Consider the following 11429-nt stretch of genomic DNA (forward strand, 5'->3'; position numbering starts at 1 on the left):
TTATTTTTTTACCTTGATGTTTCTTACACCCATTGAAGCTTTAAGATACTGAAACAGCTCAAACTCGAAGTGCAGAAAATTTGCTACACTTGTGGTCTGTGTAGCAACATAAACATACTCATCTCTGCACCAATACACTGAGCAACACTTTACATTTACTACTATATTATATGTAATATCTAATTAATTTAACTGATACTGGAAACTTCATAATATCTTCCACATGAGTACCAGAACATGATGAATGAATCAATGGATACACGTCTCACCTCAAATACTATCCCAAAGTGCTATTAAAGATAGCATGGATTTAAGTGTATTTTAAACACTGGGTCACAGAGCTTTGGCACACTTCCTTCCTGTTGCATGCATGCACTCTCCAGTGTCCAAGACCACAAGTGTTGGTATTGGGATAGGCCCAATGGTAAATGTTTGTAGGTGAGTAACTACCCAGTTCATAATTATTTATTACATAAAGTTGAATGCTAATTGACGCTCCAGGGTAGTTACTAAATGACGTAGAAGTCGTGGCCTAATGGTTAGCGAGTTGGACTCGCTATCCAAAGGTTGTGGGTTTGAGTCTCAGATCTGGCAGGGATTGTAGGTGGGGGGAGTGAATGTACAGCACTCTCTCCCACCTTCAATACCACGACTGAGGTGCCCTTGAGCAAGGCACCGAACCCCCAACTGCTCCCCGGGTGCCGCAGCATAAATGGCTGCCCACTGCTCCAGGTGTGTGTTCATGGTGTGTGTGCACTTTGGATGGGTTAAACGCAGAGCACTAATTCCAAGTATGGGTCCCCATACTTGGCCACATGTGATGTCACTCACTTAAAATAATTATTGCCTGTAAGCATTTAGACTAATTGTTTTAAAAGTAGGAGTCAAATATCTGATTTAAAAGTGCGTTGTTCACATGAACCGGAAGCAAGCGTATACATCGTGATACTCTCCACAATGGCGGTGTGCTGTGGACTATAGGTGCTAGATAAAGCAAACCATTGTCTTGCTAGCAAAGCTTTGATGGATGACTATTGCAATTGTAGCACGCCCACTGTCCATTTGGCAGTACTGCAGCTAGTGAAATCTATGCCACAGAAATAATGAGATGGTCAAAGTTGCATTGTTTTTCAAAGTTGAGCCACTCTAGTAATGACTTTATTACAGTCATTTAATCACAAAATCTTGTAACTTCATAAATATCTCTATTCAGCAATAATACTTCTTGAAGTCTTTACATGTGATCCAGCAAAATCAATAAACATTGTTTTCTGCATAACCAAACCCTTGTTTTGGCTCTTTCTTTATGCTTTCATTTTTTATACAGTACATTCTTAAAACATATTACTGTAATCAATTTAATACATGGTCCACGTAAAATGACATAACCATAACAGACTGTTTCTATATGCTTCATAAGAACTAAGTATTTGACCAAGAGTCCATATAAGCATTAAACATATTAAGCAAGGTACTATTCATCTGAACTGAACACTTGAGCTAGCTCTCTGTAATACAAAATAAACACTTAAACTTGATGAGTATAACAAACATTTTTAAACCAATACTGTAATCATACAAAACTATATCATTAGTAGTACCACTTTTGATCCCCGCATATAAACAGCATTTTTCATTGCTTTAGTCGATTTGCTCTAATCCACTGGGGGCTTGGTTTTGGGCTGGGCCTTCATGATTTTAGGGCTCCACACGAAGCCAGAGCTTTCCCTATCCTATCCTATTTTTGCCTTGTTCTTCTGTAAACACGGCGTCATCTCAAGAAGTATCTCGCTACACACAAACCACTGAAACTGACTCAAAACGTTGTAGTATACATGCCAGACCAGTATGTCCCAGGTGAAAAAGACGTAGTATTAAATGTGTTAAAAATATACTTGAAATTCAAGTAGTAGGTTTATAATACATTTGTATTCCCAACATGCTTATTTGAAGTGCTTAGTTATACTTCTAAGAAATATGCTAAACAGAAGCACACTATTAGTATATTTCTAAAAAGTATAGTAGAAATACTATTGTAACGGTGCTGACGAGACGTGAGACGTGTGGATCCATCTGCAGGCTTTATTCAAGAGACGTGGTAAACAGGCAGGGTCAAAACAATGGCAAACAGGTATATGGCGGGCAAAACACAAGAATAGTCCCAGGGCTAGCAAGAATTTGAGTGAACTTCACAAGGAATGGACTGAGGCTGGGGTCAAGGCATCAAGAGCCACCACACACAGACGTGTCAAGGAATTTGGCTACAGTTGTCGTATTCTCTCTTGTTAAGCCACTCCTGAACCACAGACAACGTCAGAGGACGTCTTACATGGGCTAAGGAGAAGAAGAACTGGACTGTTGCCCAGTCACCATGCCTGAACCCCATAGAGAATCTATGGGGTATTGTCAAGAGGAAAATGAGAAACAAAAGACCAAAAAATGCAGATGAGCTGAAGGCCACTGTCAAAGAAACCTGGGCTTCCATACCACCTCAGCAGTGCCACAAACTGATCACCTCCATGCCATGCCGAATTGAGGCAGTAATTAAAGCAAAAGGAGCCCCTACCAAGTATTGAATACATGTACAGTAAATGAACATACTTTCCAGAAGGCCAACAATTCACTAAAAATGTTTTTTTATTGGTCTTATGAAGTGTTCTAATTTGTTGAGATAGTGAATTGGTGGGTTTTTTGTTAAATGTGAGCCAAAATCATCACAATTAAAAGAACCAAAGCATTAACCACTTCAGTCTGTGTGCATTGAATTTATTTAATACACAAGTTTCACAATTTGAGTTGAATTACTGAAATAAACTTTTCCATGACATTCTAATTTATTGAGATGCACCTGTAAGTCTAAATGTAAACAGTATTATATAGCGCGGTCGCGATCGTGTCTCTTTAGGGCACTTGGAGGAAACCACGCAATTCATATGGATTACTTTGGGAATGTTTTTTTGCGATTTCAACTTTTTGAAACTTGAACATCTTTGGTGACTCTTCTTTCATCGGAGGGACATAAATCTCTCAGATTTTTATTAAAATATCTCAGCTTTTCTTTTGAAGATGAACGAAAGTCTTAGATGGTTTGGAGCATCTTAAGGGTGAGTGATGACAGAATTCAAATTGTTTTGGGGGAACTATGAAATTAATTAGAAAATATAGCGGTATGTTGTTATTTTGACCAGCTTCTGCAAGCGTGTATGGCGTCTGGCTTTTGGAACCTCACTGTGACTTCAGGTAAGATTTCATTAACCTTATTTGTCGTGTTTTTGACACATGCATTGGCAGAAAAAATAAAATAAAATAAAATTAGTCATAACATGTACAACATTAACATTCTTTTATTTGCAAAATGAAGTTGTGTATTTATTTCTGATTTCCTGAACAATTTGGCTTCATTGTAATGAGGTTAATGATCTTTGAAAAACCATGATTATGAACATACAATTACTTTGTCTTGAGCTGATCAGCCAGCTGTGGTAGTGTTCGTTGATTGGTGTTTACATTTGTTCAAGCTTGACAACCTTATCGCCTTTATTTTCTAATATATATTTCTTATTACAAATAAGAACAACGATTAAATTGCAAGAAGGGTTGCTTGTAAGAGAGCATACAGTACATCTGAAACATCTGAAGCTGGGAAGGTTTTTGACTACTGACCAGGTATACATTGTACTCAGTACTGTCATTCTTAAAAAGAATCATCATTTGCATTTTTGTGTGTGTGTGTCTGTGTGTGAAATATTAACAATTGTTGTTTTTCAGATCAGTTGCTAGAAGACAAACTGAAATCTTAGTGCAGAGACAAGCAAAGGAATAGTAAGTATATTTTCATGTTGTATCACCTCTGTTATAGACATTTATGAATCAGGCCTAATTGAGGGTGATTTGGTCAATCTTGGAAGAAAAACGTTAGCAATGTGTCCATTTCAGCTGTCTATTTATGCTTGCTTTCAGTCATTCATGTAAAAATCTGTTATTTAATTTTGTTTCTGTTTTGTTTTTTTCTAAAGCTGCAAGGCTCTGGTGCAAAATATTGTATGCCAGGAGTCAGGACGACTAGGCTGTGCCCAAGTCTCTGGGACCTGCGACGACGCTAAGCTCCATCAGCCCTCCATCTGCACCTTCGCATCCACCAGCTCTGTCTCCATCGGTCGGCCCTCAGATGTTGGCAGCCACACCATCTACATCTTGGCTCCTCGCTCCCTCGATTCCGCCGTGTGTTGTCAGCACTGGGATACAACAATATATAATGCATTAAAGTTTTCTAGATATCAAAGTGTGTACGTGTGTGTATATACTGAAAAAAGCAGCTTTATATTATACTAGTAGTGTAATGCTAATGCATTTCCCATGAGCTGAAATACAATTGAAATGTACTTGAAGTACATTAAAACGATGCTTCAAATATACTCTAACTGTAGTTCATTAAGTATTAAAAGGACATTTTAAATGTATTTGAAGAAATACACTTAAATTGCACTAAATATACTTGAAGTGGTTCCATTTTAACACAATTTCAATATATTAAATATATTACAAATAGATTAAAATTCAACTTAAACATATCTTGAAATACACTTAATATACTTAAAGTTGTTTCAAAATAATACATTTAATATGCACTTAGTATAGTATAATTTAAATATAGTTAGTATGTCTGAAAAAGCACAATTTAAGTATATTTCTTTTTCACCTGGGGTGGCACTGTAATTCTGCCACAGAGATACACTAAAAAGGAGAAGAAGACTGGGAGCATGCGCATAAACCTTGTGCGCTGTATACAAACCCAACACAACAACAAGAAAAGATAGTAAAGTTAGTAAAGCTAATAGGCTCAGTAGGTTCTGTAACACAAACACAAGCATGTAGTTCACCATTGTTGTTGTTGCTGTTACGGGATGTAGCGGTGTCTGACTAGAGTTGAGACGTGGGGTGATGTAATATATATATAAATGTAATGAATGAATGAATGAATGAATGATGACATTATCGTTTCACAAAATATACGGATTGGCCGTACACACGAAAACACAAAGGTGTCATGTTCAGATTTATCCACTCTGGGACCCGGTTTAAAAAAAATAACGGTTTCAGGCTCCCAAAGCACCAGATCCGATACAACATTTTTATATATACAGCTAAACGCGTCTCCGTGTGTATGGGCCTTCAGTAAGTCTATTTAAAAATGGTTGAGAAACACCAGCTGGAGTTTGAAAATGTGAACTTATTGGTTAACTCCCATTTTGGTTCTGCATGTGCACTTCTCAGTAGTCTAATTGATGCTTCTGTCACACCTATTGTTAATAAATAACAATTTGGTCCCTCGATATCTCTTTGCCACCGTGAAATCTTCTCAGTCTCTCCAAGTGTATAAATACGGCCGGGAAGTAAGAAAACACACATTCAAATGGTATTCTCAAATACTTCAATTTATTCACAGAAATACAGATCTTATATAGGCATGTCGAGGGGAGTTTTTACCCTCTTAACCAATGAGCATAGGGGGACATACCCATACAGGATGTTTTTCCGAAGAACATGTGTTTTGTATAAAATTGCCACATATACAGAAAAACATATCCCTATAAGGAATAGACTTCCTGGCGACGGAGGCTGAACCCCCCTTATAAATCAGCACAAACTCCTTTACCTTGAATATTGAGTAAGAGACATTCAAACACCATACAAGAGAGAGAGAGAACAGATAGAGGAGGGGTGATTCAGAGAAGGAGAGAGAAAGAGTGAGAAAGGAGGGGTACGGCATCAAAAAGACAGAGAGTGTTTTCTAACACCTATGAACGTTTTGTTGTTTTCATTCCCCATGTGCTCAGTTTGACCCAGTTTCTGTCTCTCTTTCATTAGTTAGTTCACCTGTGTTTTGTTAATCTTCCTCACCTGTCAGTCCCTCGTTAGCCACCCTACTTTAGTTCTAGCCTGTTCAGTTCTCCTTTGTCCGGTATTGTGAATACTGCAGTCTCCTGTCTGCCTTCTGTGAATTACCCTTCTGTGGATTTATTAAAGACTATTTGACTTGCTCTTCCTTAGGGATGTAATGGTATGAAAATTTCATATCACGATTATAGTGACCAAAGTTATCACGGTTATCAATATTGTCACGGTTTTGTTCAAATTAGATGAAAACGTTCAGTAAGAACTTATACACACACTGAAAACATTTCAGTAAGTTTTGTATTTGAAAATCAACAAACAACAAATACAATAAGCAGCTATATGCACTTTTTTTTTAGCATAAACATTAAATTAACATTAACATGAAGCCATAATAATAAATCACTTATATATATATATTTCCGTTTGTGATCATGTGATCTTCGGTTAGGAGATCTTGTGATGCTTTTTAAAGTAAAGTTGGGGTTGATTTCGTGTTCACATACAAACATAAATAGAATAGGCTAATTAAATTAGTCTATTTTAATGTAAGACAACATATTTTTCGTCAGTGATAGAAATATGATTTAAGACGGTAGTGTAAGCAAGTTTAGTTTGAAAACGTTTAATAGTAAATAAGACACAATTAGACAATATTTGAATAAAATAATAATAATAATAAATATTTATTTGCAACAACTGATGGAGTACTGAATGCTGCACGCACGCGCAGCATTGTCAAGGTAACATTTGGTCAGTCATTCCCTTCGCCGAAGGAGTTTCAGACACTTATACGAGACAGTGATGCCCTGCACCCTTCAAAGAACACACTTCAAGGGATCTGCCCTTCGTAGGGAGTAGGGCATAGGGATGCTCACTTCTGTCTGGAATTCGCCGCATGTCTCTTGTATCACCGCAGAGGTGCGGACGCGCTCTCTCGTTTCATTCAAATGCAGCTTGCCGTCTTGCGTCTCAGTTTTTGATTGTATTGAAAATAAAATCAGAGGAATTTAGTATTAATACTACTATAATTTTGCTGTAGTGATCAGATTGTCCTGACGATTGTTTTGTACACTGTTCATAATGGATTTATAAACCGGAAAGATTTCAAAACATTAATCTCAATTCAATATTTAATATGCCTGTGTTTATATATTATTTTAGGTAAACAAAAACAAAATCCGTGTAATAAGTTAACTATGAATATACAACCGTCCTCGATTAAATTGCATTCAGGACTTTTGTAAAAGCCAAAATGCGACCAGACCACAGATTTGGTTCTCTTAAATGGCTGAAAAATCTCCCGAGCACTGTCACTGCCTTCCGCCATTTCGTCTCGTGCAAAAAACAACAACAACAACATTGCATGCTGCTTCTGCGTCAGACTGATGCTGGCTGGACAGGATTTACTGCAATTTTTCAAAATCGCGATAATCAAACACGGTTTTGATGATAATTTAATTTTAAACGATAATACTAACCGTCAGGGCATTTTATCGTGATTTATCATGAAACCGGTAATCGTTCCATCCCTACTCTTCATCTTCGTGCATGTTTTATAGACCACGTTACGTGACAGAATACCGGACCCAAAAAAGTGAAAAGAGTAAGCTGTGCTTTTTTCCCCCCGTTTGTTTTTTCATTTTGGAAAGTGTTTCGTTTGTTTTTTGTTATGGAACTCGCTGCCATATTCACCACATTAGCCCATAAAGACCTGCCCTTCTTGGAGTATGAGGTTGAGTTCAGCCAACTCACTGTCTGCCCCGTCTCGTTGATGGAGATCATTCCCCTGTCTGCTGGACTCCCGGTGTTGTGATCTGGTGTGTGTGGGCAGCACACAACATCCCAGAATGCCCTGATACTCACAAATTCCCACCCAACCTCCCTCTCCTGCCTCCTCCTATCTTCCCTGCGGCTTCAGCTCCGCCACCACTGTCTCCTGGCAGCCCCTCTGCTCACCCTCAGCCCAACATCTGTGCAGTGGGATCACCGCAGGTCTGCCAGTCTCCATCGGCATCGTGGCTGGAGGATCCCTTGTCTCCGCCTCCAGCCTCTGAGTCCCGGACTCCGCCTCGGCCCTTCGACCCAGCGGCTCCACCATGGCCCCTAGCTCCTTCCTCTTTGCTGTGGCCCGTCAGTCCACCAGCTCCGTGGGGCTCCCTCATTCCTACAGCTCTGCCTTGGTCAGTCGTTGACCATCCACCACCTTGGGTCTCCACTCCTCTGGCTACACCTCGTCCCTCTGTCCTCCGGCTCTGTCAGGCTCCTTCTACCCTCCGGCTCCCCCTTTGTCCTCTGTCGCTCCGGCTCCACTGTGGCCTTCCGGATCCTCCCCGTTGCCCTGGCTCATCGGCTCTCCATCTCCGCCTTAGGCTCCACCTCCACCTGCTCCACCGCTGTCGGTCAGCCCCCTGGAGTCGTCAGCCCTTCCTCCACCGTGGCTCCTCCCTCCGTTGGCTCCACCATGGGTCGCCTTCATGGTTGCAGCCTGGGTTCCGCCTGGCTCCTCCTGCTCCTAGTCCCTCATGTCCTCTCCCTGGCTCCTCTCTCCGTCTGATACACCTTGGCTCCTTCTGTCTCCGTCCTGGCTCCTCCTGTCTCCATCCTGGACTCTCGTTCCGGGAGTCCATCCTCTGCCCAAACCTCCTCCTGGGTTGTCCACCTGCCTTCCTTCCAGCCCTTTGCCATCCCCTGTTACCATCCCTTCTCCACTCCTTTTTGTCCTCCTCCTAAGTCCCCCTCTGTCCCTCCCCAACAAAAACACCTGGAGTGCATCCAGGACCCTACACATGTAGAGTTGTACACAAAGACAGGAACACTCCAGAAGGGTGGTAAAGTCCTAAATGTGCTTAGGTGTGGCAGGGATTCATCCTCGCTGGAGAGTTTTCACCGCCACCAGAGTGCCTTCATTCCTGGTAAATTCTGAATGTTAAATTGCAGTATGTCCTGTAGATTTTTAAGTTGGAAAGATTGCTATTGTGTCAGCATTATAGAAGTAGAACGCTGGGTACTACCTGGATTTGGCTTGTTTTCATGGAATTTACTACCAGCTGCTTGTCTCATTATTCTATGTTACTGTTCTATAACTGTGTATTTAAATTTGTATGTCCTCGGTTTAAAATAATTGCTGACTGAATCTGTGCATTTTCATTCATAGGATGGAGATGCAATGCCATGCACACACAAATATACATGTTAGAGGGAGCCGCGAGGTGGAACATGAGCCACTGCAGTCCCTTTTGCTCTGTTTTTGGCCGAGAGGTTAAGGCGATGCACTTGAAATACATTGGGGTCTTCCTGCGCAGGTCCGAACCCTGCGCCAATAATTGTGCCTTCCAATGCCTTTGCTCTATCTACCATTATGTTTTATGAGCTTCTGCTCAGCGGTTTGTGGGGAATCTGCTGTTATATAAAATGTAACAGACCAGTGTTGAGAAAGAGCGTGGATAGCTCAGTCGGTAGAGCATCGGAGTTCAAGTCCCTGTTTGGGTAAAAGACCTTGTGTTTTTGTACGTCTCCCTTGCTTGGCACACCTGAGTTTGATGGTCAGCTCATTAGGAAAGAGCACTCATGAAGTGAACTGAGTGAATCAGATAAGAGAGACCTAGGAAACTTGTAGTGCTGTGGGATCCCAGGGTCAGTACTGAAAAACCCTGGTTCATAGGATGAGACGTGGCCACCTGCTTTCTTCTTAAGTTTCCTTAAGAACAATCTTAAGGAAATAGATAAGAACATTCTTAAGAAGATTTTTTTTAATACAAAAAATTCTTAAATATTTATTACTTAAATGACAGTTAAGAAAACTTTTTTCTTAGGAATGTTTTGTGAATCCGACTCCAGTTGTGCCAAAAAAGGGAGATGCACAAAAACACTGTGAGTCCCACAGAGCAGGAACAAACAACGCTCTAGCAGACAGTCAGCAGCAGAGCGTGACAGCAAGCTGAGGCCATCAAAAACACAACAGCCTTTTGCCCAAACAGGGACTTGACCAATGGAGTCTCAGATTAAAAGTCTGATGCTCTACAGATTGAGCTATCCAGGTTCATGTGCAATTATTGGCACAGGAAGCTAAAGTGAAAGAGCTGACAACACCCGTAGAACGCAGGATTCTAACCTGCGCAGGAAGACCCCAAAGGATTTCAAGCCCATCAACTTAACCTCTCGGCCACAACTATGCTTGGCTGTAGCTTGCCAGCTCTCTAGGCTGCAGGCAGGCAAGCAAGGACGTCACCAAGCTTCAGACACAAAATCCAGCTGAAGGATGAGGTGGCAAAAAGAAGCCCGACATCCCCGTTGCTCGATGGCAAAAGGCTGCCGTGACCCGGATTTGAACGGGGGTTGCTGCAGCCACAACGCAGAGTACTAAACACTATACTATCACGGCGTACCACTGGCCCACAGCTGTGAAAATGGCCAGTGGTCTGTTTGTCCGATGCAGTGAGGGAGCGGAAAAGCGTGCTAGGGATGTGAATAAATGCCAGGGACGCTTCTCCTCAGCATGCAGGAAAACAGAGCAGTCGGCAGGATTCAGACCTGCACATGGAAAGCCCAACAGATTCTTAGTCCATGGCCCTAACCGCTTAGCTAAGACTTCATTTACCCGGTTACTCAATGAGGACAAAGCAGGCTGCTACATCTCATCCTGTGGAGAGGGGTTGTTTCAGTGCTGACCCTGGGGTCCCACAGCACTGCACGTTTCCTAGGTCTCTCTTATCTGACTCACTCAGTTCAGTTCATGAGCGCTCTTTCCTAACAAGCTGACCATCAGACTCAGGGGCCGGATTCACAAAAATCTTCTTCAGAAAAAAGTTAAGTAATTTCTTTAGATAAATTCCACAAAGTTCGTAAGAATGTGTTTAAGTGCAGTTCTTGAAAAATTCTCAAATGTGTTCTTAAATTTTTTTTAGATATTCGTAAGAAAAAAAATGACAGTCTTTATCTGACTCAATACATGACTGAAGACACACTGATAAACTCAGACTTAAAGGAATGTCTATTTGCACTTCCTGCAGATTATCCTAATAATTATAATTAGGTGTGCGCACCATTTTCGTCGCTACCAGCTTGACTGGCGCTCGGCTTCGTCTTTTTAATGTGCTGTGTTTTTGAAAAGTTAAGGTTTTAAAGAAGAGTCTTTACAAGAATTTGAGTTTTTTAAAGTTTCCTTAAGAACAATCTTAAGGAAAAAGATAAGAACATTCTTAAGAAGATTTTTTTGGAATTCATAATATTCTTAATTTTTTTTATTATTACTTTAAAAAATCATAAGAAAATGGCAGTTATGGAAACTTTTTTCGTAAGAATGTTTCGTGAATCTGACCCCAGGTGTGGCAAACAATGGAGATGCTCAAAAAACGCTGACAGTCAGCAGCAGAGCTGGACCGGCGTTACAGCAAGCTAAGGCCATCAACAACAAGACAGAGAAGGGACTTGAACCCTGGAAACTCAGATTAAAAGTCTGGTGCTCTACCAATTGAGCTATACAGCCACTTGTGCAATGCAGGTCTGCTACGTTTTATACAAGAGCAGTTTCC

At 40.9% G+C, this 11429-nt stretch overlaps 1 protein-coding gene across 1 annotated transcript in view; it reads right to left on the bottom strand.

Annotated features, from left to right (window-relative positions):
• Positions 1–2386, bottom strand: part of LOC107554152 (mitogen-activated protein kinase kinase kinase 5-like) — a 47667-nt gene extending 45281 nt beyond the window's left edge. The window contains exon 1 of the mRNA XM_016236578.1: positions 2330–2386. Coding sequence (XP_016092064.1) covers positions 2330–2386 — 57 coding nt within the window. The remainder of the gene's footprint in view (positions 1–2329) is intronic.
• Positions 2387–11429: the final 9043 nt, after the last annotated feature.

The sequence above is a fragment of the Sinocyclocheilus grahami genome, unplaced genomic scaffold (assembly GCF_001515645.1).
Source record: "Sinocyclocheilus grahami isolate Dianchi unplaced genomic scaffold, SAMN03320097.WGS_v1.1 scaffold492.1, whole genome shotgun sequence".
Lineage (NCBI taxonomy): Eukaryota > Metazoa > Chordata > Actinopteri > Cypriniformes > Cyprinidae > Sinocyclocheilus > Sinocyclocheilus grahami.